Genomic DNA, 27,477 nt, shown 5'->3' on the forward strand with positions numbered 1-27,477 from the left:
ACATTTAGAATTGAGGCAAATCTAGGAGTTCTAACTAGGTGTGGCGCATGCCATCATTCATATTTCTAACATTTCAATTGGAATTTTATCAAGTGTGGTGTATGCTAAGCCTTCCTAATTCCATCCAAGTAGGCAGATGCTGACATTTACAAACCTATCCAGATGCGATGCAGGCTAGCGTCCCCAGTGCCCTACAGGTGTGACACTTGTTAACATTGACTAGTATGTTAGGATGGAGTGCAAGGCAACAATTCAAACACTGTCATGGTTGAAATCCGACTGGTGGTCACACACGTTTCTAAGTATGCATGGGCTAAGTCTGTGGCAGTCTATGTTATGGGAAGATAAGGTAAGGTAGAGTGGCGGGGGCTTTCTGGTGTAGAGTAATTGCTCTACACCCCACCCATGCCACACTTACAGTTTTTGTTGGTGTCTGTTAGCTGCTGGCTTCATTGGCTTCCCCTGCTGACACCTGCAGACACTTTCTGGAGCCGCCTCTGTTGGAGCCGCCCTTTGCCTTGGGGCCCTGGGAGGGTTGGTTAACGGGATGAGGGTGATCCAATCACTGCCCGTGGGCGGGATGGGAGGCAGGCTGGAGGGGGAGAATCCAGGAAATGGTGGCCGGGGCACATAGGGGTTCCAAAACACTTTTTAAAGTGTTTTTCTTGCAAAATGGGGGCCGCGCACCGCAGCTCCACTCACCTGCCTCTGCTGGGGGAAATGGAGCCTGGGGGAGGGCTGGGGAGGCGGGCCTGGGGATGAGGAAAGGAGCAGTGGAGGAGCGGTGAGGCCGCGAGGGACGGCCTGGCAGGTGGATTCCAAGCCTAGGGGGCACCAGAGCAAACGCTTACCTGTGGCCTGGCTGGTAAATGGCGCAGGGAGCGTTGGTGCAGAGGTTTAGGACCCAGAAACACACCGGGGCTGGGGAGCAAATCAGAGCCTGGGGGAGGGCTGGGGAGGCGGGCCTGGGGATGAGGAAAGGAGCGGTGGAGGAGCGGGGACGCCGCGAGGAACGGCCTGGCAGGTGGATTCCAAGCCTAGGGGGCACCGAAGCAAACGCTTACCTGTGGCCTGGCTGGTAAATGGCGCAGGGAGCGTTGGTGCAGAGGTTTAGGCCTCAGAAACACACTGGAGCTGGGGAGCCAATCAGAGCCTGGGGGAGGGCTGGGGAGGCGGGCCTGGGGATGAGGAAAGGAGTGGTGGAGGAGCAGGGAGGCCGCGAGGGACGGCCTGGCAGGTGGATTCCAAGCCTAGGGGGCACCGGAGCAAACGCTTACCTGTGGCCTGGCTGGTAAATGGCGCAGGGAGCGTTGGTGCAGAGGTTTAGGCCTCAGAAACACACCGGGGCTGGGGAGCCAATCAGAGCCTGGGGGAGGGCTGGGGAGGCGGGCCTGGGGATGAGGAAAGGAGCAGTGGAGGAGCGGGGAGGCCGCGAGGGACGGCCTGGCAGGTGGACTCCAAGCCTAGGGGGCACCGGAGCAAACGCTTACCTGTGGCCTGGCTGGTAAATGGCGCAGGGAGCGTTGGTGCAGAGGTTTAGGCCTCAGAAACACACCGGGGCTGGGGAGCCAATCAGAGCCTGGGGGAGGGCTGGGGAGGCGGGCCTGGGGATGAGGAAAGGAGCGGTGGAGGAGCTGGGAGGCCGAGAGGGACGGCCTGGCAGGTGGATTCCAAGCCTAGGGGGCACCGGAGCAAACGCTTACCTGTGGCCTGGCTGGTAAATGGCGCAGGGAGCGTTGGTGCAAAGGTTTAGGCCTCAGAAACACACCGGGGCTGGGGAGCCAATCAGAGCCTGGGGGAGGGCTGGGGAGGCGAGCCTGGGGATGAGGAAAGGAGCGGTGGAGGAGCGGGGAGGCCGCGAGGGACGGCCTGGCAGGTGGATTCCAAGCCTAGGGGGCACCGGAGCAAACGCTTACCTGTGGCCTGGCTGGTAAATGGCGCAGGGAGCGTTGGTGCAGAGGTTTAGGCCTTAGAAACACACCGGGGCTGGGGAGCCAATCAGAGCCTGGGGGAGGGCTGGGGAGGCGGGCATGGGGATGAGGAAAGGAGCAGTGGAGGAGCGGGGAGGCCACGAGGGACGGCCTGGCAGGTGGATTCCAAGCCTAGGGGGCACCGGAGCAAACGCTTACCTGTGGCCTGGCTGGTAAATGGCGCAGGGAGCGTTGGTGCAGAGGTTTAGGCCTCAGAAACACACTGGGGCTGGGGAGCCAATCAGAGCCTGGGGGAGGGCTGGGGAGGCAGTTTTTGGCATGACCCATGGGCACAAAAGATTCCTTGATATCTGAGGGCGGTTCTCAATGTATTTGCAGAGTACATCTCCTCATTGCTAACCCATTATTAGTTTTGGCTGTTAGGTGGCACTTTCCTATGAGGCACCTATAAGCCTAAACAATTGTATTAGAGTACAGCTAGGGAGAATTGTCATATGAGGAGCGACGCACAGCTTTCAGGTGTTGTTTGGTTATTTTACCCGTCCATTGACTGCCCATTCTCACCCACTTCCTGTCCATGCCTGCTCAAAACATATCCTCAACGGAGCTCTTTGAGCTAGCCTTCTCAAGCCTTACCATCAAACGTTGTGCTCAAAGTGCCTGCCACTTTTTTCTCAAAACAGTCTTCTGAGAGGTAATGACTTAGTTGGAGTTTTAAACCTGCTACTCGTGTAATAAAAAAAGTCTTAACCAGGTCTGCCGTCAGCCACTCGTTTTATAAGTACTATGTATGTCCTTCACTTACATCCTGTCAAAAACAAGCATTAGCAAATCCAACATTTTTGGTTTGTGTACAAGTATTAAGCATTTGCCAGGCAGTGCTATTATATGTCCAGGTATTTGCACCATTATTCAGCTGCTACCACCAATTGCCAGTTAATACCACTACCACAGTGTCTGGCAAATGCTTTTCCCAGGAATACACAAGCGCCAAAACTGTTAACATTACCAATGTTTGTTCTGTTCATAGGACGCCCCCTGGAGCCGCAGGACAAGTGCATGACAGCACTGTGTTGTTGACAATTAAAATAGTTCCTTGTGCTGCAACATTCCTCTTTTTCAGTTTTCTCTTCTGTATTTCACAGTCTATATAATGCCCCAACAAGCTGTAAAATACGATCTGCCAAATAAAAAGAAACAATATGGTTACTGAAAGAAATACATTGGAAAATATTTGTGTCATGCAATTTCACAGACATTCTAATACATGTTAAATGTATCAGCCAGAACATGTCTATAAATTGTAACCTTTTTAATAGAGTTCTTGAGTATATGAAAACGGTGCAGATTCCCTCTAAACAACACCCCCCCCCCACGCACCCTGCATATCTATTTCCAGCAGTAGCCTCCTGCTAACCTTACTGGACAGCTTCAGGGCTGTCTTTAAGGTTGGATTTCCTCAGTTATTATACATGAAATCCATGCTTTCCACCTCCCAGACACGCAGTTAGTTGCAATGTGTTTGCAGAGGACGGACAGAAGTCAAGAAGAGTGGGCCCAGGTCTGATCCTTGAGGGAGGTGGTGGTTGAATCCCATGAGATGAAGAAGGAGAGATGATAAGGATAGTAACACATGTGGTGTCCTTGATGCAAAGAAGGCAACACTTTGAGGGTGTCAGTGTCAAAGGTCTAGAAAGGTGAGAATGGAAGGGAGAGTGGAGTGGTGGGCAGTGATTAGACAATTAGTGACATGGATGAGCGCAGTCCTGGTGAAGTGCTTTCTCAGGTAGTGAGCAGAGGTCCTCCCCATACCCAATCAAATGTGACACCCAGGCATGTTAGAGTAGTGGCTGCCATCTTAGGTAAGTCAGTTGTGTTAACCGTTCCTTGGGGATATCTTTGAAGATGTTAAATGTACTTCTTAAGTTATTCAGAGGTCAATGGAGTCTATGAATGTTTCAGGACATTCTCCAATGTTTACTACAAAAGTCATGTTAATTCAATGATTTTATATGATCTGTCGGAATTTAAAATGCCCTGGTCTCCTCAAAAGAGAATCCTGAGAATGCTTTAGCTCATGCGAATTGCTACGTTAAAGGTTCTTATACTGCGCGCTGTTGCCACCGGCGTCGTTTCTTGGCGCTCCGGCGGATCGAATTCTTGTTGGCAGCATTATGACGGGAGAGCGCGTATCCTCATATTGTTGTCTCTGCGCGTTGCGTAAATAGTCATTGTCCCGGTTACTCTTCAGCAAAAGTGTTTGTGTTTTTTGTTATTTCAGCTGAATACAAAACCCGGTCAGTGTGTGAAAACAACGAGCTGAAACTGCACTGCATTGAGTCACGATACATTAACATCTATTCTGCTGTTTACGGACAATTGTCGGAGGAGAAGAATAACTGCTCGACACCCGCGGACTGCGCGCCTCAGTTTGGTAAGCTAAACATAAGAGTCCCTAGAGGGGGCAAAGAGGGGCAGAGGGTAAGCTAAACATAAGAGTCCCTAGAGGGGGCAAAGAGGGGCAGAGGGTAAGCTAAGCATAGGTGTCCCTAGAGGGGGAAAAGAGGGGCAGAGGGTAAGCTAAGCATAGGTGTCCCTAGAGGGGGCAAAGAGGGGCAGAGGGTAAGCTAAGCATAGGTGTCCCTAGAGGGGGCAAAGAGTGGCAGAGGGTAAGCTAAGCATAGGTGTCCCTAGAGGGGGCAAAGAGGGGCAGAGGGTAAGCTAAGCATAGGTGTCCCTAGAGGGGGAAAAGAGGGGCAGAGGGTAAGCTAAGCATAGGTGTCCCTAGAGAGGGCAAAGAGGGGCATAGGGTAAGCTAAACACAGGTGTCCCTAGAGGGGGCAAAGAGGGGCAGAGGGTAAGCTAAGTATAGGTGTCCCTAAAGGTGGGCAAAGAGGGCCAGAGTTTGGTAAGCTAAACATAGGTGTCCCTAGAGGGGGCAAAGAGGGGCAGAGGGTAAGCTAAGCATAGGTGTCCCTAGAGGGGGGAAAAGAGGGGCAGAGGGTAAGCTAAAAATAGGTGTCCCTAGAGGGGGCAAAGAGGGGCAACGTTTGGTAAGATAAGCATAGGTGTCCCTAGAGGGGGCAAAGAGGGGCAGAGTTTGGTAAGATAAGCATAGGTGTCCCTAGAGGGGGCAAAGAGGGGCAGAGTTTGGTAAGATAAGCATAGGTGTCCCTAGAGGGGGCAAAGAGGGGCAGAGTTTGGGAAGCTAAGCATAGGTGTCCCTAGAGGGGGCAAAGAGGGCCAGAGTTTGGTAAGATAAACATAGGTGTCCCTAGAGGGGGCAAAGAGGGGCAGAGTTTGGTAAGATAAGCATAGGTGTCCCTAGACGGGCAAAGAGGGGCAGAGTTTGGCAAGCTAAACATAGGTGTCCCTGGAGGGGGCAAAGAGGGGCAGAGTTTGGTAAGCTAAGCATAGGTGTCCCTAGAAGGGGGGGGGGCAAAGAGGGCCAGAGTTTGGTAAGCTAAGCATAGGTGTCCCTATAGGTGGGCAAAGAGGGGCAGAGTTTGGTAAGCTAAGTATAGGTGTCCGTAGCGGGGGGGCAAAGAGGGGCAGAGTTTGGTAAGCTAAGCATAGGTGTCCCTATAGGTGGGCAAAGAGGGGCAGAGTTTGGTAAGCTAAGCATAGGTGTCCGTAGAGGGGGGGGCAAAGAGGGGCAGAGTTTGGTAAACTAAGCATAGGTGACCCTAGAGGTGGGCAAAGAGGGGCAGAGTTTGGTAAGATAAGCATAGGTGTCCCTAGAGGTGGGCAAAGAGGGTCAGAGTGTGGTAAGCTAAGCAAAGGTGTCTCTAGAGGTGGGCAAAGAGGACCAGAGTTTGGTAAAATAAGCATAGGTGTCCTTAGAGGTGGGCAAAGAGGGGCAGAGTTTGATAAGATAAGCATAGGTGTTCCTAGAGGGGGGGGCAAAGAGGGGCAGAGTTTGGTAAGATAAGCATAGGTGTCCCTAGAGGGGGGCAGAGTTTGGTCAACTAAGCATATGTGTCCCTAGAGGTGGGCACAGAGGGGCAGAGTTTGGTAAGCTAAGCATAGGTGTCCCTAGAGCGGGGGCAAAGAGGGGCAGAGTTTGGTAAGCTAAGCATAGGTGTCCCTATAGGTGGGCAAAGAGGGGCAGAGTTTGGTAAGATAAGCATAGGTGTCCCTAGAGGGGGGGCAAAGAGGGGCAGAGTTTGGTAAAATAAGCATAGGTGTCCCTAGAGGTGGGCAAAGAAGGCCAGAGTTTGGTAAGATAAGCATAGGTGTCCCTAGACGTGGGCAAAGAGGGGCAGAGTTTGGTAAGCTAAGCATAGGTGTCCCTAGAGGGGGGCAAAGAGGGGCAGAGTTTGGTAAACTAAGCATAGGTGTCCCTAGGGGGGCAAATAGGACCAGAGTTTGGTAAGCTAAGCATAGGTGCCCCTAGAGGTGGGCAAAGAGGGCCAGAGTTTGGTAAACTAAGCATAAGTGTCCCTATAGGTGGGCAAAGAGGGGCAGAGTTTGGTAAGCTAAGCATAGGTGTTCCTAGAAGGGGGCAAAGAGGGGCAGAGTTTGGTAAGCTAAGCATAGGTGTCCCTAGAGGGGGGCAAAGAGGGGCAGAGTTTGGTAAACTAAGCCTATGTGTCCCAAGAGGTGGGCAAAGAGGGGCAGAGTTTGGTAAGCTAAGCATAGGTGTCCCTAAAGATGGGCAAAGAGGGGCAGAGTTGGTAAGATAAGCATAGGTGTCCCTAGAGGGGGGCAAAGAGGGGCAGAGTTTGGTAAACTAAGCATAGGTGTCCCTAGAGGTGGGCAAATAGGGTCAGAGTTTGGTAAGCTAAGCATAGGTATCCCTAGAGGTGGGCCAAGAGGGGCAGAGTTTGGTAAGATAAGCATAGGTCTCCCTAGAGGGGTGGCAAAGAGGGGCAGGGTTTGGTAAGCTAAGCATAGGTGTTCCTGGAGGGGGGGAAGAGGGCCAGAGTTTGGTAAACTAAGCATAGGTGTCCCTAGAGGGGACAAAGAGGGCCATAGTTTGGTAAGCTATCCATAGGTGTCCCTAGAGGTTGGCAAAGAGGGCCAGAGTTTGGTAAACTAAGCATAGGTGTCCCTAGAGGTGAGCAAAGAGGGGCAGAGTTTGGTAAGCTAAGCATAGGTGTCCCTAGAGGGGGGCCAACAGGGGCAGAGTTTGGTAAGCTAAGAATATGTGTCCCTAGAGATGGGCAAAGAGGGGCAGAGGTTGGTAAGATAAGCATAGGTGTCCCTAGAGAGGGGGCAAAGAGGGGCAGAGTTTGGTAAGATAAGCATAGGTGTCCTTAGAGGTGGGCAAAGAGGGCCATAGTTTGGTAAGCTAAGCATAGGTGTCCCTAGAGGTGGGCAAAGAGGGGCAGAGTTTGGTAAGCTAAGCATAGGTGTCCCTAGAGGGGACAAAGAGGGCCAGAGTTTGGTAAGCTATCCATAGGTGTCCCTAGAGGTGGGCAAAGAGGGCCAGAGTTTGGTAAACTAAGCATAGGTGTCCCTAGAGGTGAGCAAAGAGGGGCAGAGTTTGGTAAGATAAGCATAGGTGTCCCTAGAGGAGGGTAAAGAGGGGCAGAGTTTGGTAAACTAAGCCTATGTGTCCCTAGAGGTGGGCAAAGAGGGGCAGAGTTTGGTAAGCTAAGCATAGGTGTCCCTAGAGGGGGCAAATAGGGGCAGAGTTTGGTAAGATATGCATAGGTGTCCCTAGAGGGGGCAAAGAGGGGCAGAGTTTGGTAAGATAAGCATAGGTGTCCCTAGAGGGAGCAAAGAGGGGCAGAGTTTGGTAAGCTAAGCATAGGTGTCCCTAGAGGGGGCAAAGAGGGGCAGAGTTTGGTAAGATAAGCATAGGTCTCCCTAGAAGGGTGGCAAAGAGGGGCAGAGTTTGGTAAGATAAGCAATCTTTGTGAATTCGCTCAGGAGATAAGTGACTTTATTTCTACTGTAAATCTGTTCATCTTAATAACAGTCTCCTTGAAAATTCGTTAAAAGTAGTGTTTCTACTAAAACTATTGAACTATCGGAGTGCGCTTGTGTTTCCAATGCGGTGTTCCTTAGCGCGAGATTTTGACTGTCGCGTGCGTATTCAAGTGAGCGCGTGCTTTCTAGCGTGTGTATTCCGAGCGCGAGTAGAGGTTGGTCTCGTGCCATTTTAAACGCGTGTGTGTTTTATTGCGCGGGTGATCCTTTGCGCGAAAAGCTATACGCTGCGTGAGAACTACAAAGCGCGTGTGAAATACTAAGCGCGTGTGAAATACAAAGCGCGTGTGATTTTTAGCGCGAGTGTACAAAGCGCGTGTGAAATACAAAGCGCGTGTGAAATACAAAGCGCGTGTGATTTTTAGCGCGGGTGTACAAAGCGCGTGTGAAATACTAAGCGCGTGTGATTTTTAGCACGGGGGTATAAAGCGCGAGAATCTGTTCGTCGCGTGCCATGTGAGTGCGCGTGTGTTTTTTCCATCGCGAGTGATTTTGCGCGTGAGAATCACTTCGTTGCGTTTGAACTCAATAGCGCGGGTGTTCTTTTTTCGCGTGTCTCGCAGCAGAACATTATTGTGCGTGTGGACTATTGCGCGTGTTAATTATTGCGCGTGTGGATTTTTTGCGCGTGTGGATTATTTTGATCGCGCGTCTTCATCCGTTTGCGCGTGTTCTTCAACCAGGAAGATTTCTATGTGAAGTTCATCGATAATTTTAATGGAAATAACCTGCGTGTGCAGTTAGCACGTGTTTCCTCTTTCTTCAGGGATTCAAAGACTCAAGATAATTATAAATAGTTTGAAAAGTTTTGAAAAGACAAGAAAGAACATTTTAAAGACAATCTAATTGAACTACCAGTGCATGTTGGAAAAAAGACAAACAAAGAACTAAGACTTCCAGTTTTGCCTAATGTAAGAAGTTGCTGGGAATTTCAAGTATCGCAAGTAAGAGAGATTTTCAGCTTCTTATCCGCTTCTCTAAGAAATTTCAAGAGAAGAACCAGGTAGGATTCTCAATTATTAGTTAAGGATTAATGACTTTCCCTTCATAAGGTTAAGTAAGTGAATTAAGGAAGTGTATATGTTATTCTTTATCCTCTGCAGGTTCAGCACTGATTAGCCTTGACGCAGTCTGCCTGGTGTTGTTTTGTTGTCCCATTCCCCCTTTCCCTTTGGGGTGTAGTTTACAGAGCTGTATTGAAAACTAGTTCTGGGAAATACATCTCAGGGGGATTGTCGGGGGTTCAGCAGCTTCCGCGGATACAGGACCTCTCAGCCTGACACAGAGTTTGGTAAGCTAAGCATAGGTGTCCCTAGAGGTGGGCAAAGAGGGGCAGAGTTTGGTAAGCTAAGCATAGGTGTCCCTAGAGGGGGGGCAAAGATGGGCAGAGTTTGGTATGATAAGCATGGGTGTCCCTAGAGGGGGGCAAAGAGGGGCAGGGTTTGGTAAGCTAAGAATAGGTGTCCCTAGAGGTGGGCAAAGAGGGGCAGAGTTTGGTAAGATAAGCATAGGTGTCCCTAGAGAGGGGGCAAAGAGTGGCAGAGTTTGGTAAGCTAAGCATAGGTGTCCCTAGAGGTGGGCAAAGAGGGGCAGAGTTTGGTATAATAAGCATAGGTGTCCCTAGAGGTGGGCAAAGAAGGCCAGAGTTTGGTAAGATAAGCATAGGTGTCCCTAGAGGTGGGCAAAGAGGGTCAGAGTTTGGTAAGCTAAGCATAGGTGTCCCTAGAGGGGGGGCAAAGAGGGGCAGTGTTTGGTAAACTAAGCATAGGTGTCCCTAGGGGGGGCAAAGAGGACCAGAGTTTGGTAAGCTAAGCATAGGTGTCCCTAGAGGTGGGCAAAGAGGGCCAGAGTTTGGTAAACTAAGCATAAGTGTCCCTATAGGTGGGCAAAGAGGGGCAGAGTTTGGTAAGCTAAGCATAGGTGTCCCTAGAGGTGGGCAAAGAGGGGCAGAGTTTGGTAAGCTAAGCATAGGTGTCCCTAGAGGGGGGCAAAGATGGGCAGAGTTTGGTATGATAAGCATAGGTGTCCCTAGAGGGGGGCAAAGAGGGGCAGGGTTTGGTAAGCTAAGAATAGGTGTTCCTAGAGGTGGGCAAAGAGGGGCAGAGTTTGGTAAGATAAGCATAGGTGTCCCTAGAGAGGGGGCAAAGAGTGGCAGAGTTTGGTAAGCTAAGCATAGGTGTCCCTAGAGGTGGGCAAAGAGGGGCAGAGTTTGGTATAATAAGCATAGGTGTCCCTAGAGGTGGGCAAAGAAGGCCAGAGTTTGGTAAGCTAAGCATAGGTGTCCCTAGAGGTGGGCAAAGAGGGTCAGAGTTTGGTAAGCTAAGCATAGGTGTCCCTAGAGGGGGGGCAAAGAGGGGCAGTGTTTGGTAAACTAAGCATAGGTGTCCCTAGGGGGGGCAAAGAGGACCAGAGTTTGGTAAGCTAAGCATAGGTGTCCCTAGAGGTGGGCAAAGAGGGCCAGAGTTTGGTAAACTAAGCATAAGTGTCCCTATAGGAGGGCAAAGAGGGGCAGAGTTTGGTAAGCTAAGCATAGGTGTTCCTAGAAGGGGCAAAGAGGGGCAGAGTTTGGTAAGCTAAGCATCAGTGTCCCTAGAGGGGTCAAAGAGGGGCCTAGTTTGGTAAACTAAGCCTATGTGTCCCAAGAGCTGGGCAAAGAGGGGCAGAGTTTGGTAAGATAAGCATAGGTGTCCCTAGAGGGGGGGCAAAGAGGGGCAGAGTCTGGTAAACTAATCCTATGTGTCCCTAGAGGTGGGCAAAGAGAGGCAGAGTTTGGTAAGCTAAGCATAGGTGTCCCTAAAGATGGGCAAAGAGGGGCAGAGTTTGGTAAACTAAGCATAGGTGTGCCTAAAGGGGACAAAGAGGGCCAGAGGAAGAGCATAGGTCTCCCTAGAGGGGTGGCAAAGAGGGGCAGGCTTTGGTAAGCTAAGCATAGGTGTCCCTAGAGGGGGGGCAAAGAGGGGCAGAGCTTGGTAAACTAAGCATAGGTGTCCCTAGAGGTGGGCAATGAGGGGAAGAGTTTGGTAAGCTAAGCATAGGTGTCCCTGGGGGGGGCAAAAAAGGGGCAGAGTTTGGTAAGATAAGCATAGGTGTCCCTAGAGGTGGGCAAAGAGGGCCAGAGTTTGGTAAACTAAGCATAGGTGTCCCTAGAGGTGGGCAAAGAGGGGCATAGTTTGGTAAACTAAGCATAGGTGTCCCTAGAGGGGGGGCAAAGAGGGGCAGAGTTTGGTAAACTAAGCATAGGTGTGCCTAAAGGGGACAAAGAGGGCCAGAGTGTGGTAAGCTATCCATAGGTGTCCCTAGAGGTGGGCAAAGAGGGGCAGAGTTTGGTAAACTGAGCACAGGTGTCCCTAGAGGTGAGCAAAGAGGGGCAGAGTTTGGTAAGCTAAGCATAGGTATCCCTAGAGGGGGGCAAAGAGGGGCAGAGTTTGGCAAACTAAGCCTATGTGTCCCTAGAGGTGGGCAAAGAGGGGCAGAGTTTGGTAAGCTAAGTATAGGTGTCCCTAGAGGGGGGCAAAGAGGGGCAGAGTTTGGTAAGCTATGCATAGGTGTCCCTAGAGGTGGGCAAAGAGGGGCAGAGTTTGGTGAACTAAGCATAGGTGTTCCTAGAGGGAGCAAAGAGGGGAAGCGTTTGGTAAGCTAAGCATAGGTGTCCCTAGAGGGGGGGGGCAAAGAGGGGCAGAGTTTGGTAAACTAAGCATAGGTGTCCCTAGAGGTGGGCAAAGAGGGCCAGAGTTTGGTAAACTAAGAATAAGTGTCCCTATAGGTGGGCAAAGAGGGGCAGAGTTTGGTAAGCTAAGCATAGGTGTTCCTAGGAGGGGGCAAAGAGGGGCAGAGTTTGGTAAGCTAAGCATAGGTGTCCCTAGAGGGGTCAAAGAGGGGCAGAGTTTGGTAAACTAAGCCTATGTGTCCCAAGAGGTGGGCAAAGAGGGGCAGAGTTTGGTAAGCTAAGCATAGGTGTCCCTAGAGGGGGGGCAAAGAGGGGCAGAGTCTGGTAAACTAATCCTATGTGTCCCTAGAGGTGGGCAAAGAGGGGCAGAGTTTGGTAAGCTAAGCATAGGTGTCCCTAAAGATGGGCAAAGAGGGGCAGAGTTTGGTAAGATAAGCATAGGTGTCCCTAGAGGGGGGCAAAGAGGGGCAGAGTTTGGTAAACTAAGCATAGGTGTCCCTAGAGGTGGGCAAAGAGGGCCAGAGTTTGGTAAGCTAAGCATAGGTATCCCTAGAGGTGGGCAAAGAGGGGCAGAGTTTGGTAGGAAGTGCATAGGTCTCCCTAGAGGGGTGGCAAAGAGGGGCAGGCTTTGGTAAGCTAAGCATAGGTGTCCCTAGAGGGGGGGGCAAAGAGGGGCAGAGTTTGGTAACCTAAGCATAGGTGTCCCTAGAGGTGGGCAATGAGGGGAAGAGTTTGGTAAGCTAAGCATAGGTGTCCCTGGGATGGCAAAAGAGGGGCAGAGTTTGGTAAACTAAGCATAGGTGTCCCTAGAGGTGGGCAAAGAGGGGCAGAGTTTGGTAAGATAAGCATAGGTGTCCCTAGAGGTGGGCAAAGAGGGCCAGAGTTTGGTAAACTAAGCATAGGTGTCCCTAGAGGTGGGCAAAGAGGGGCATAGTTTGGTAAACTAAGCATAGGTGTCCCTAGAGGGGGGGCAAAGAGGGGCAGAGTTTGGTAAACTAAGCATAGGTGTGCCTAAAGGGGACAAAGAGGGCCAGAGTGTGGTAAGCTATCCATAGGTGTCCCTAGAGGTGGGCAAAGAGGGGCAGAGTTTGGTAAACTAAGCATAGGTGTCCCTAGAGGTGAGCAAAGAGGGGCAGAGTTTGGTAAGATAAGCATAGGTGTCCCTAGAGGGGGGCAAAGAGGGGCAGAGTTTGGTAAGCTAAGTATAGGTGTCCCTAGAGGGGGGGCAAAGAGGGGCAGAGTTTGGTAAGTTACGCATAGGTGTCCCTAGAGGTGGGCAAAGAGGGGCAGAGTTTGGTGAACTAAGCATAGGTGTTCCTAGAGTGAGCAAAGAGGGGAAGCGTTTGGTAAGCTAAGCATAGGTGTCCCTAGAAGGGGACAAAGAGGGGCAGAGTTTGGTAAGATAAGCATAGGTGTTCCTAGAGGGGGGCAAAGAGGGGCAGAGTTTGGTAATCTAAGCATAAGTGTCCCCAGAGGGGGGGCAAAGAGGGGCAGAGTTTGGTAAACTAAGCATAGGTGTCCCTAGAGGGGTAGATATGACGTTATAGGTTATTTATAATCCGCCTAATACCTAGAGGTTTCTAAGCGCGGAGCCGGGGATCAAACCTGTGGTGCTCTGTGTCGTCTCGCTTCCAAGGCGTACACGTTGCCCCTGAGCTATCCTCCTGAGACATAGGGGGGGGCAAAGAGGGGCAGAGTTTGGTAAGCTAACCATAGGTGTACCTAAAGGTGTGCAAAGAGGGGCAGAGTTTAGTAAGCTAAGCAAAGGTGTCCCTAGAGGGGACCAAAGGGGGGCAGAGTTTGGGAAGCTAAGCGTAGTTGTCCCTAGAGTGGGGCAAAGAGGGGTAGAGTTTGGTAAGCTAAGCATAGGTTTTCCCAGAGGGGGGCAAAGAGGGTCAAAGTTTGGTAAGCTAAGGCCATGTGTATCAGCTTATTCCATTCAGAGTGCACGTTTTTAAAGTAACCCTAAACAGCAATAAATACGCCTAGCCTTTCTAATTGTGCGTCTTGGGTGAGGGCTATTCGATGTTATAGTTTTCGTACAGCAATAAAGCAACATATCGAATACCACTTATTCCTAGTGTATTTATTCTACATGACTTGAACAGCAATGTTTTCACGGGTGCCAAAGATAGTGGGGGCCCTATTAAGGGAATGGTGATTACGCCATGGCCAGTGGTGAAACGGAAAATACTGCGGGCAGCAAAATGCCAACAATTAAAAGAAGGGGACAATTCTCCTTGATTGTAAATTCCGCTCTGCCGGTTTACTGCTCGTGGTAAAATTACTGGAGTTAATACATTAATTCTCACCACTGGTAATTACATTACCACCACCAGCAATTCACATCACAGTAAAATACAAAGGGCCTCATTAGATGTTTGGCAGTAGGGCGGAAAAAAGTGGTGGCAAATCCACTACCCTCCCTTTTTTGGTGGTAACGGAATTACTGCAATTTTTCCCTCACCGCCGAATTATAAATTTGGAGGTGAAGTGGAGGGTTTACCTCAAGCAAAAGGCTGGAGGTGAATCCGGCACTTTACTGCCAAAAAACAGTTTTACCACTTGTGGCAGGAACGGTAAGCAGGTTTGAGATTTACCACCAAATTACCACCAAACTCATGAGGCCCAAAGCATTAATACCACTGGAAATTAAGTCAGTACTGTGGTGAGCTTAAATAGTGTAATACCTGGAAGAAGCAGGCACACAATTTTAATTTTCAAACTTGTGAGGACCTACACGCAATAAGGGGCCTCAGAGTGTGCATGCAAATGGCACAAAATAGACGAACAAGTGTTAGTTTGCGATACGCCTTGTATCACTCAAGTAATGAGGGAGATAGGGTTTTTTCATCAGATGCCCTATCCCTGAAATGTACTAACACTAATGCAGAAAAGTAGAAAAGTATGTGTTCTGGTACAAAAAATTACAAAAAAGCGATTACAAATGATACATGTGGAATAAAAGCAAAGCGCATGATTTTACATTGTTAACAGGGTAGAAGAGCTCAAAGGTGCAAGAGTGGGGGGCAGACGTAAAGCGAAACAAAAGGCATTGTAGACCTATTTTCCATGTAACGTATGATTGATGCCTGCCAATTATGTGTACAGTGCCTCAACCTGGTTTTACTGGTAATTTTTTGCACTCACTAAATGTTTTTTACTACTAGTACTAAATGACTGGAAGGTTCTGAAGGAATCATAACCTCTGGCATTGGTTTTGGCAATCCCCCTAACCCCCCGACCCCAGTGCCATTGATTTTCACACTGCAATGGCATTACAGAAGGTGAAAGTTCTTATGCAAATCAGGCTTAGTCCCGACACCACCCTCTTTAAAATGTGTTCAGTAAAAGCAAGCATCGCCTGTGCCTCTATTCCAAAGACAAGAAAATATCCCCAACAGTAGGCTGCCCAGACGTAGCTTGACATGCAGAACCGTACACAATCCACGTGGTCTACATCATTTTCAAACTCAATGTTCTCTTTCAGTTCTAAATATCGAATAACCAGGCCATTCTGGGTACAGGTTACCACCCACACTCTGAGCAATATCCCCAGCACCACAGAAGAATAAAACACTGCATTGGTCATCGCAGCACAGTGCACTCCCCATCACGCAGCACAAGAGTTAGCAACCTGCCCTGATACCACTGCCCAACCCAATAACCCAACCAACATAATTTAAGACAAAATGTGTCCACCAGCTCATCTGTCCTAGGTAATGGATGGGCATCAGTCTGTATGACTACATTCACTGCTCTATAGTCCACACAGAACCTTAATTCCTTGTCACTAGCACAACTGGACTACTTTGACCTATTTTTTAATGTGATTCCTCACTTTCTCTGACATTCTGTGGCCCCTGCTTTTCACAGGCACACTGTCACCAGTATCAATATTATGTTAACCCCAAGGGGTGGTCGAGCCTGGTGTGTGCAGAGGGGCTCACTGAGTTAACAGAGCTTTGCACTCCTCTTGTTGCTGCAGTGTCATGTTAGAAGAGAGTTTGACTCCTGTAGATCCATCTGAGTGATGTCCCCGAAGAATCACTCTCCTCCTCTTCATGTTCAGGAGATAGAAGCAACGCTCCCACCTCTGGTCTGGAGACATAAGCCTTTAGTTGGTTGGTGTGAAAGACCCTAGGGGCCTTCTTTGGACTGCCCCAGTTCACCAAATAGTTGACCTCTACAAGCATGCCTACAACCTTGAAGGGACCTGTCCATTTGTCCTGTAAACCTCTTTGTTTTGTTCAGATCATAACAAGAACTAGCTGCTCTGATGCAAACTCCACCATGTTAGCTTTCTGGCCATGCCAATACTTGTCCCGGACTTGACCAGCTTTCATGTTTTCTGAAGCTTTAGTCATAATCTGTGCCATCCCCTGTCTAAGGCCTAGCACATAGTCAATAACTCAGACTGGCATTAAGGAAGAAGTACTGTTCAGCTCCTCTTTAATGGATGATGCAGAGGAGGTAAAAGGGGCTAAAGCCCACTCCAGCTTGAGACACCTCTCTGTAAGCAAAAAAGAAGGCATGGCAGTAATAAGTCCCACTTTCTTCTAAGAGGTTCCTCTAAAGCACATATCATGCTCTTCGTGATTCTATTAAACCTTTCTACCAATCCATTGGTTTGGAGATGGTAGGATGTTGAGATCTTGTAGGTGACCCCACCATTTTTCCACATGGCTTGCATGCAGTGTGTCATAAGGTCTGACCCCCTGTCAGATACTACAGCATTAGGAAAACCTACTCTGGTAAAAATACCAATTAGGGCCTTAGCCACTGCCTGAGCAGTAACAGTTTTCATAGGTATGGCCTCAGGGTATCTAGTAGTATGATCTACTACAACCAGTATAAACTGGTTGCCTGAGGAGGTTGGAGAGTCAAGGGGACCAACAATGTCAATCCCCACTCTCTCAAAAGGAACTCCCACCACTGTAGGGGCACTAAAGGTGCCACATTCCTGGAACCACTTTTGCCAAACAAGTGGCAAGTGTGGCAGCTTCTACAGTGTTTGTCTACATCTGCACCTGTTAAGATGGATTTCTGAACTCTGACCTGATGGGCAGAGGTTCAGAAGGACAGCATAGTTTCTTGGAACAGGGTAACCTTCTGGGCAAGCCAGACCAATCAAGGTAGCTTTGGCGGCGGTCAAGACTAGGTCTCAGGAGGGGTGAGGGTGATCGAAGACTCACAGTGAGCACACACAGTAAACAACACCACAAATTACTCTCAGTCAGGTGTATATATCACAAATACACATACATTTATTAACCCCTTAACTGCCAGGCTATTATGCAAGTCTATGCAAAAAGGATGAGCATATTTGTCCTTGTAACAGAAGAGGGTCAAACTGTGCAAATATACTTAAGGCAATCATTCAGGAAGCACAACATAACTAATAGGCAGTCCAATCCCTATAAACTGTGGAGTCTTGTGCTCCAAAGTACGTTTATTGTGGCAGCACTCGATCGTGCGTTAAAGTACAAAACGGGTCTCTTTAAAGGGCTGTAGTGTCCCAGGAAGGGGGATGAGGTGATGAAGAATAGAGTTCCACTATTTGAGGAGGGTCTCTACAAGAGGGCGGAGCAATTTCCAGGAATCGGGAATAGGTTGGTAGCTCAGGCTACCCTAACAAAAGAGAGTGGCCCTTGGGGGACACTTGTACGTAAAAGCCTATGGATGCATCAGGAGCCACTGGTAAGTGTTGCAAGTACTCACCGACCCACGACGTAGTACAGACCAAACTTCGCCAGTCTAGTCCAGTTCGCTTGCAGGTTCGAGTCCAGCAGTTGCACCTCTCTCTGGCTTTCAGGGGCTGCGTTCCGGGACCTCAGTCCGTGGCAGGACAGTGGCCTTTTCTCCACTTCTGGGGTGGGATTGGGCCAGTTCCAATGCAGGTCATCTTAGAGCACAGGAGGGCGCAGCAGCAAGGCCCCCACAAAGCTGGTCACCAAAGCAGGCAACACGAGTACCACGTAGGCTCGGGTTCGGGTGGACTCTCCTAATTCCAGACCTAGGAAGGCTAGGTGTACAAAAATCAACGGAAGAGTACCTTCTACACAGAGCTAACGGATCCCAAAGTCTCAGGACAAAACTCTAGACAGCGGTGGTTCCATATCAAAGGTCCCGTACGAGGTGATCAGTTCACTGGGCAGTCCAAGAACACTTCCGAAGGGGCTCATTTGCAGGTTAAGCCAGAGGTGCCGAGAGTAGTTGGTCCCACTACTCCAATGGGTCAAAGCGCCCTTGCAGGTCTTCTGTGATCTATGAAAAACAGGGGGTCAGGATGCCAAATCTTCCAGCGGGTCTCCAGCTGTTCCACGGATCTATTTCTTTGGTTCTGGATACTTGGCTCGTTTACTAAGTTCGGTGAGAACTCGGAAGATCAACCTGGAATGGGAATAGAGTGCCTTCTCTTAGCCAAAGTTTGCTTCGCGCCAAAATGAAGGGCATCCAATGGGAGGTCTGCTCGCATTCAACCATCCCAGACGTGGACCGATCGTGAACCACAGTGGTCCCAGAAATCCCAGCACACCAGACATCCTGGCACCCAGGATGTTTATTGGAACTAGACAGTTCTTACCCACATCCTGGGCGCACACACACAAGGCATGCAGAAACCTGTGAAAACCTTGGGTTGCGTGGGAGCCTGCATGACCAAATAAGGAATTTTCTGGGTCTGCTCGACCTGGGGAAGGCAAAGGGACAAAATGACCAAAGGACCGAACAAAGGACTTCGTGACATGGCCATTTTAGGCACTGGCCTCTGTCCTGGCCCAAACGCGGTAAACGCTGTTTGGACCATTGAAAAGAATCAAAATGCTTTAAAATGTAACAGCTTCCACCCGCTCTGTCCTGGGCATTCTTGTACATTCACCAAAAATCCTTTGAGGGTGTCTATGGCCTTCAGAAAATGAAAAAGAGACCCCAGCCCACTGTACTAGAAGGTACATTGTGCACTGATAAAAAGTTAGCAAGAAATGGCAACAAAGTGAAAGACTAAAAGAAACAAAGTCTCCAAGTTTCCCCTTAACAAGATGAGCCAAGGCCCAGCAGAGTACAGTGGAAGGCTGGGCTCCACTGGTAAAAGTCAGGCTAGGATGGTCAGACAAAAGCAAACAGTTCGGGGGTTCACAACTGGAGGGAAACATACATATACTAACAGCACCCATCTTGGGCCAGTAGAAGTACAAGGAGATTCTTCCTTTGGTCATCTTGGGGCTCATGTTACCAGCCAGAGGGATTTCATGGGCCAACTGTAAAGTTGTTGGTCTTATCTCTTGGGGGTACTACCAGTCTCCTGGGGTCCCCTAGAGCAGTCCCTGTAGGGTCACTGTAGAGGAACCCAACCTCCCAGTAGAGTCTATGCTTCCCTGGCTCCAGCCCTTCCAGCTGGGAAGCTGCCTGCTGATTCATACCTTCAAGAGAGACACACTCTCTGCTTCCTCTGCTGATGTCTGTTCTGGAGGGTCCACCTTCTGCAAGTAAAGTTGGCAGCTCACGATGGTCTCTAGGATCGAGATCTTATATGCAGGGAAGAATTACCTTTGCCTCTTTTTCACCAGTGGAGGGATCTTCTACTTCCACCTCAGCCTCAGCTGGAGGGGGTCATTGGGGTAACATGAAGTTTCACTCTGGGAGAAACTGTCTTCTTTACGGACAGTTCAAGCTTGTGGCCCTTCCTCCTCCCTCAGACTCTGGATTTCTCCTTGGTTTCTTTCTTTTGTGTGAGAGAGGTGGCTGACAGACCTGAGGGTCCATTGGAGATAATGGACTCCTCCTTGATCACAAATGGGAAGTCCTTTCATTTTGCTTCCCAGGCCAATCTAGTAAGTTTCTGTTTCTTCTTACTTGGAGGCCTTGGGGTGCTGGAAACTAGACCCAGCGTTTTTAGATCATTACCCAGAAGTACCCTTCCAGGCACTTCGGACTGGATACTTACATGGATTCCGACAATCATGTTATTGCACTTTAAGAGAGCTGGCATTATGGGACACATTTGCAGAGGGCCTCTTGCTAGCTGAGTGGGCATATTGGGTGTCCTACCTAAATCCTAAGGGTTGAAAAAACTGTCATCCACCACAGTTATGCTGGCCCCAGTGTCTCTAATGCATGAGTCTCCTGACCATTTCCGAGTACACTGTACTTGTAATACTCTTTGGTATTATCAGGAATGGTATTGTAAACCTCCACATTCTGTTGTTCCCACAGACCCAGGGACACTAAAGAAACTCTGGCTTGAACTACAATGGGCTTTTCGGCTAGAGTGTGAAAGCTAGCACATTCCATAGGAGCTTCTCCCTCAGGCATGAAGGCTAAGGAGACAGTTGGGATCCCTGAGGGTCTAACCTTACATCTGGGATCCTATTTCACATGGTCACCAGACCCACAAGTCACACATTTACCAAAGGTGTTCCGGAATGAGGATTTCTGGTAACCACTTTCTGGTTTGGCCCCAGAGAATGTATTAGCCCTATAAGGTTTCCAATGGAATGTACCTTTGTTATGTTTGGGGGCCTCTTTGTATGTTAAATTATTAGGGCTCTCTTTCCCTTCTTTCTTGTGCTTCTTCCTCTCCTCCTTTTTATGAGGAGCCCCAGAATCTGTGCGAGTGGCCCTGTTGGCTGCCCACAAGTCAGCAGCATGTACTGACTTCTTGGGGTCAAGTTCTTTGGAGTCAGCTACATTTTGTCTCAGCTCTGGGGAACAGGTATCAGAAATACTTTCAAGCATGAAAAGACTTCTCATACCCTCAAAGGAGCACCCCTTGTGGACCCTAATCCCACCAGCTAAGTTTTTCAGGCACTCACATATTCAAGTAGTTCACAGCACACCATCTTTCTTTTTATGGTCTCTGAACCTTTTAAGATATTGGGAAGCAGTTTTCTCAGACCTGGCTATAAAAGCCTCTTTGACTTTCCCATAGTCCTTTCTGTCCACAACATTCAACTCCATTACAGCATCACAGCCATTCTGGGGTAGCTAGACATAACCCATGGAATCAACTCATTTCCACTGACATCTTGCATACCACAGTTAAACTCAAAAGTACCCAACCAATACAATATATCAAGCTTTGACTCATACTTAAAGGAATCTGAAAAGGAAGTAGAGTCAAGAGACAACTTGCTGGTGTCATATTCATGCTGCATTTCTCTTTCTCTGAGTCTCCGCTCTTTGTCTTTGTGTTCAGATTGGATGGTTAGTTTCCTGAATTGTAGTTCAATTCTCACTTTCTCCAGAGGGAGGTATTCAGGGCTTTGATTGTGACTGGACGGGGTCACATTAGGAGGAAACTGAGGTACAGGTGAAGGATTGGCAAGGGGGCTTTCAGGCCCCCATGGTTCCCCCTCATCTTCTGATCTCTGAGACAAATTAGGGCTTAACTCTAAACTTTCATCCTCATCAATTTCTTCCAGATCAATTTAGGAGTAGCAATTACAGTTCTACTCCTATGGTTTTGGTGATTCATTAAAGTTAGAATCAGGTAATTATTTCTACCCTTACAATGAAGGTTTCTCTCTTTACACAACTCTTTAAGTTTCTATACTGTAAGATCTGTAAGAGCCTCTTCCTTAAAATTATCAATTTTAACAGTTGTTAGTGACTTTTTCTCAGTAGTGTTAGACTTGGAGCTGGATTTTCTGGACTCAATTATTTCCAATAGTCTGTGTAATCCAATTTACACAAATCCCACCACTGCCACCAGTGTTAGGTACGTTTTTCTAAAGTCCAATTGGTATTGGACTTATCCCTTGGTTTTAGGGCCCAAACTTCTAATAAGGGTGTGTACTACCCAAGGTTGGTAGAGTGGTAGAGCAGTCAGGGTTACCTTAGGAGGAGGAATATGAGCTGTAAATCAGTACAAAGAAATCAGAACATACACAGACCCAAAGAAACACTTAAAGACGTGTAGCTGTTACGCTCACCTGGTCTCTGCGGGGATGTTGGGGCACGGTTGGAGCCCTCTCTGGATTCGGCTCCCCAGGATCGAGTCTCACCGCCAGCTGCTGCCCAGTACACTGTTCCGGATGCTGATACTGTCCCTGCGGGAACACGAGAGGTGATGAGAATGGGGTGGATTTACCGTGACTCTCTCCGGATCTTTTGTCCCAAAATGAGTTGAGTAAGCATTTACCCATATAGGCTCACCTGGTGTTTAGTGAAGGCGAGCTCTCCGTCCTGCTTCTTATAGGCAGGGGTGCTTCCAGATGGCCCAGTTGCTTCACTGGTCCATAGATGTGGTGCCCAGACCAGCTGTGAGTGAACCACTTTGAAGGTAAGAGTTTTGTGTTGATTATTGTTCATATGAGTATGCCTTGTCACATTATTTAAGTTTGTTCTCTTTATAATGTCTCTTTCTCTCTTACAGGTGACGGCGACCCAGCAGAGCCATTATGCTGTGCAGGACTTCAAAGTGTTCCCCAAGAAGGTAAGCGTGAGATGTGATGGCGCGCAACCTTAAAATAATGTCCCAATCAGGTTTCTAACCTTATTTCTTCTTCTCTACTGCAGGGCTGATCTGGCGGTGTCCAGAGAAGAGTTGCGGTGCGCAGACCTGACGGTGGGTGAAAGACTCCTGTGACCGCGATGAAGCTGAGCGGAGAGCTGGCACTCGAGTCGAGGGTCAGGTAAAATGCACAGTCGGTGGTTGAACTCCACGAGCCAGGTAAGTGCTCTCTGGCCGGTCGAGGATAGAGTCACTGCGAGCAGGTAAGAGGCGTTTCAGCGATGATGCAGCTGGTTCTGATGGAGATAAACGGGTAAGTGCGCCTCTGCGATGGTTTTGCTGTTTCTGCAGGTAAGATGCTTTCTCCGCGATGGTTTTGCTGCTATGGCAGGTAAGATGCTTCTCCTCAATGGTTTGCTGCTTCAGCAGGTAAAATGCTCTCCACAGTGGTTTTGCTGGATTACAGGTAGGTGGTTTCTCCGAGATGGGTCGTAGGAGAACAGGCTAGATGCTTCCCCAAGGAGGTTGCAGTGGAACATAGGTAAGGTGCTTCTCAGGCAGCGGTGAGCGTGACGCTGCTTGGGCAGAATAATGTGAAGCCTAAGCCTTTGGGCGGGGCAGGCTTAAATAGCCTGGTCTCGGCCACGCCCCCTTGCTCTGCTAGATGGTTCCACCATGCCACTCCCAAATGCTCCTGCACGTGCTGCTTCTTGGATTCCTATGGCCACGCCCAGCCCAGATTCGAGTGGCTGACTGATATAAGATGGAATAGCACGTGCCCAGGGGAAAAGGTGTGCAGAGCACACTTTCTTATGAGCCTGGCGCCAAAGGCATCAGGACTGGGTCCAGCTGGCCCCTTTAGGGGATGAGAATTGGGGTTCCAGTCCGGTGGCCATGACAGTAGCTATTTTTGCAATAGTGATTTATTTTACATATACACAAGGTAGTTAGAAACTAAAGGAATATTGTATCAACTAGTAACATTAAACATACATTAAGCATAATAAGGAAAAATAAAGCAGGTGAGTAAATTGTTATATACTTTTGTTATCCACACACGGAGTGACTTCACTTCAGGTCAGTAAAACAGTAAACATACTTATTTCAAATTAATTCTGCATTATTCAAGTATAGGTAAGATCAACAATCACAGGTAAGCAATACCGTTACAACTCTTATAAGGTTTAGGCAGTCTTTTCCCAAACAAGAAAGGAGTAATTCAGTTCAGGTTTTGAAGAGAAACAAACAATACCAAAGCCAAGTGGGTCAGATTTACTGTAAGGGAACAAGCAATGCCAAAGTCAAAAGGAAAGCAATAGTACTGATGCAAATCTTCTTAGCACAGGTATATTACAGGGTCATTGGTCTCTGTAAAAATTACAGGAGTTTAGGAGAAGCCTTCCTGTACGGCACAAGCTGTTAGGCCTTGGCGACTGAAAATGGGTGAACACCCAAACAGTAGAAACAGTGCTCCCAAAAGCAAAGGGGCGACACAAATGGCTTAAGGTAAGGTTACCAAGAGCCCCACAGTACCTTGAGAGTGAAGAAGATGATGCAAATGGACACCTTCTGGATGCACGAGTGCAAACCCAGTCTCCTGATCCTTGGTCGTGGTGATGAAAGGGGGGACCTAGTCGAGACAGGAACTCGCCAGCAAAGAATTCTTTTTACTCCCACGTCAGTGCGTGGTTTTTGCGCCTTTTTCCCAGCACCAGTTGTGAACGATCACCACTGGTTGGAATCTTCTTCTTTTCTCGGTCCTGCACGCTGATGAGGGGACTCTGAGGAGAGGATTTGTGCTTCTAGAGGTCCACACAGATGCCACTGAAGTTCCAACGAAATTCATCAGTGGCAAGATGATTCACTCCAAGGTGGTCGTGGTACCCCAGGTATTGGGATTCTGCAGCCCATGACGGTCGCAGGACGTTGGCGTCTCAGATTGAAGAGTGCTTCCCCCCTGTCAATTCAAAAATGAGGGCAGGACAGCAGCAGTACTTCAGCTGTGTTTCTGTGGTTGCTGGAGGTGCTGCAGGCCTCTCTGGTCATCTTCTTCTTCAAAGCTTCAGTTCCAGTGGTCGACTCAGCCTTCAGTCCGGAAAGCCTTGCCTTTTATGCAGGAACCAATTAATTCAGTCCTATGGACCTGTCAATCACCTGGGGGTGGCTTTCCTTGCAGGACAGCCAGATACCCAGTTCAAACTGGTTCAGCCAGGCATACCTTCAGACAAAGGCCAGAGAAGCTTCAGGCTCCACCCTCACTTCCTGCCCCAGTAGACACACTGGAGCCATGGCAGGCATCATAACGGGATCCCACCTAAGGCAAAACTCAAAGCGGACCCAGCCCCACCTGGAATGGTAGAAGAAGGACCAAGAAGGAAAACGCAACTGAAAAATGTCAATAAAAGAAGACTGGGGCCATTTTGGGAAAATGGTCACCCATGGGCCCTGTACCACAGCTGTGAAAACAGCCTGTGAGTAACTGACACAAAAATGCTAAAAAGGTTTCCACTGCCAGCAGCCATTTAGGTTTGTCTGTTACTGTCACTATAAAAGTAAAGTTACAAGAGTAACACAAGTTATAGTGTAGCCCCTCAGCCCTCCACATAAGGTGGTGTGTGCTGATCCCTCAAAAAGAAAGTTAAGTAAGATAAAAGTATCCTACTATCCTTGAGAACAGTAGTTCTCAGGAAAATGTATTACAAATAGGAAGGGGAGCCCAAGGGATGCCCTGGCAACACTGCACATAGGGTGCTGTGTGTTGCAACAATGTATTATGGATGCCTTTAGTGAACTACATGGAGGAAAGCATGACTCCATTAAAAGTAAAACTGATAAAGTAGCAGAAAAATAGGGTTCCCATCTCAGAGCAAAAAGAATGAGTGAGTGTTAAAATGTCCCACTTACTCAGGAGAATAAAGCTAAAAATCCCAGAGTCCAGCAAATGTGCTGGGGATCTCTCAGGTTGAGGGGAATTAGCACAAGAAATTAAAATTCTTCCTAAGACTTCCCACCCCAGCAACTTCACAAGATCTCCTCAAGCTACTCCCCCCTGTGTTGGAGAGGATTCAGCATCAGTGGACTGCCTGACACTGGCACGCTCTTGGATGATCCTGGCTCCATGGTGAGCACATGTCTGGGAGATATGGTCCTTAGAGAAGGTTACAGCCACCCTGAATAGCAAGCTGGCTAACTTCTCTATAACGTGGTCCCCTTGGGTCAGTTACTGTAGGGACACATTGGACGCCCTACCTAAACCCAACACATTGAGCCATGTATCTTCCTTTTGATTCTTCCTATGCCACGGCTTCACAATGGTAGATTTATCAACAGGCTCGTCAATACTAGTGCCTTTAGGAGACCCCGGTGAGAGGGCAAGAGGGGATTCATAATCCAACCCATGACTACTTCAAGACTCTTGACGACTGTGTGGAAATTCCACAAATGTAATCACACTCACACACATGCTTTGTAAAAGGCCCACTAGGTTCCTCTACTAATTTTCCCCGTCCTCTATTCTCTCCCCCTTCATAATTTCCTTGAAGGAATTGTTGTGGAACATATGCTAGCGTTGTATTTGCTAATATCCTTCTTGTTTGCTTTAGGCTGAAAAACAATAAATAAAGTTGAGTAAAAGAATAAAATAATGACAGACAAACTAGTTGCCACTCCAATAATGATATGCTGCCATATGAAATGGTGTTTTATATGCCAATCTACAAGCCTGCCGTATATAGCCATTCTAGCTCCCTAATCAGGCCAGACCATGACCTGGCCTTTCCCTATACTTCGCTCTCTTGAAATGACCTCTGCAATGACCCCTCTTCTTCTTCTGATCACTCCGTGTTCACTTTAAAATCGTAGTCCCTCCACCCTCTGCTCCTTCTCTCCCCTCCTCAATGACCAAGAGGAAATTCAAGCAGGAGTCTTTAGTCCCTTACCAAGATGATGTGAGGTCCTCGCCCCTGTCTACCTCCCCTATTCTCTGACTATGCACTTATAAAATGCTTTGGCCAACACTATCCTGCATGCACATTTACATTTTCCCGTCCCCATACTCAGCCCTGGATCACCTCTGAGATCCAAACCCTCATAACAAACATTCATTGGGACCTACAGTTCTGGCACAAATCATGGATCACCACCCTTCTCCAAGCCTACACAATTTCCCTTGCTGTCCTCACTTCTGCACCGGACTCTGACAAATACTCCTACTTCACAAATCCAATTTCCTTCCTTTGAAATTACCCCTGCCACCTTTTATCTACCCTCACTACTTTGCTCACACCACTCAAGCCAATATCCATTATCTGCTCCCTCTTTGCTAAAGACTTTACTCATTACTTCTCCTCTGAAAGTTCTAAAACGTAGGTGCACTCTCATAGCCCTCCTCTCTCCCTCTCCCCTCTTTCTGTCCACATCTGCTCCCTGTATGTCTTCTACTCTCAACTGCATCTACCCTACTCCTCCTAACAAATTAGCACCCATACTTTGCAGCGCCATCCCTTCTCATGCACTCAATCGTCTGCCATTATCTCTCCCAGCTCCTTTACCTATATCCCTGCCTCATTCAAATCAATAACTGTTCCTTTTTGAGGAAACCCTGTGAGGACACAAGCATCCCAGTGACATATCACCCAGTTTGCCACCTACCCCTTCATTCAAAGATCCTTGAACAGTTCATCTTCAACCAGATCACTAAGTAGCTTGACGATATTGGTCTTGGAGATCCACTTCAATCTAGCTTCCACCGTAAACTCTCCACAGATACTGCACTGATACATGTCCCCAACATTTTCTCCATTCTACCAAAAAACACTTTGGGCTATCAAGGTGGAAAAATGATTTGCAGTCCCGGGTAAGCCAAAACTAAATTACACCTGCCACCTACTTGCTCCCTTAAACCAATCTAGGATGATATAATCACCCAGGGCACAAAAGGCGTGCTTAAGGTGCACCCCTGGACTGGAAGACCTTTGGGCAACCCAGGACCATATACTCATAATGAGTAAAAAAAAAGGTTGAAATGACAGTGCAAATTCAGTAGTAGTCCCTATGACCACTAGAAATAGGTCAGTGATCCAAAATTAAAAAGAGGGAAAATCGAAAATGTTTTAGGGGCCCTAGAAAGTGGCCCTGGAATCCCCAAAATAGAAATGTTGTCTTAAGAGTGACCCTTTTCAGACAACCTGTAGCAATAGAAACATATCCTTTTTTCCAGATTGGGAAACCAAAGAGGGACATTTCTGGGAAAAGAAAGAAGGAACAAGAACAAGCTATCATTAATGGTACCAGACCCATGATATATGCTTCAGACATGTCTGCATCATGGGCTATATGGTCCAATGACTGATCTCTTTTGGTGCTAGAATAGGTCCTTGTAGGTGCAGGATCACACACACCAGTTTACAGACTTTTACCATCTCTGTTATCTAACTATGGGTCTGATTTAGCACAAGGTTTTTCAATGGGAAAACCCCTTTGGAAAATGA

At 48.4% G+C, this 27,477-nt stretch overlaps 1 protein-coding gene across 1 annotated transcript in view; it reads left to right on the forward strand.

Annotated features, from left to right (window-relative positions):
• EVA1C (eva-1 homolog C) overlaps positions 1-27,477 on the forward strand; it is a 637,492-nt gene that overhangs the window by 431,072 nt on the left and 178,943 nt on the right. Inside the window, exon 4 of the mRNA XM_069636343.1 lies at positions 4,213-4,365. Coding sequence (XP_069492444.1) covers positions 4,213-4,365 — 153 coding nt within the window. The remainder of the gene's footprint in view (positions 1-4,212; positions 4,366-27,477) is intronic.

The sequence above is a fragment of the Ambystoma mexicanum genome, chromosome 7p (assembly GCF_040938575.1).
Source record: "Ambystoma mexicanum isolate Mex_15411 chromosome 7p, UKY_AmexF1_1, whole genome shotgun sequence".
NCBI lineage: Eukaryota > Metazoa > Chordata > Amphibia > Caudata > Ambystomatidae > Ambystoma > Ambystoma mexicanum.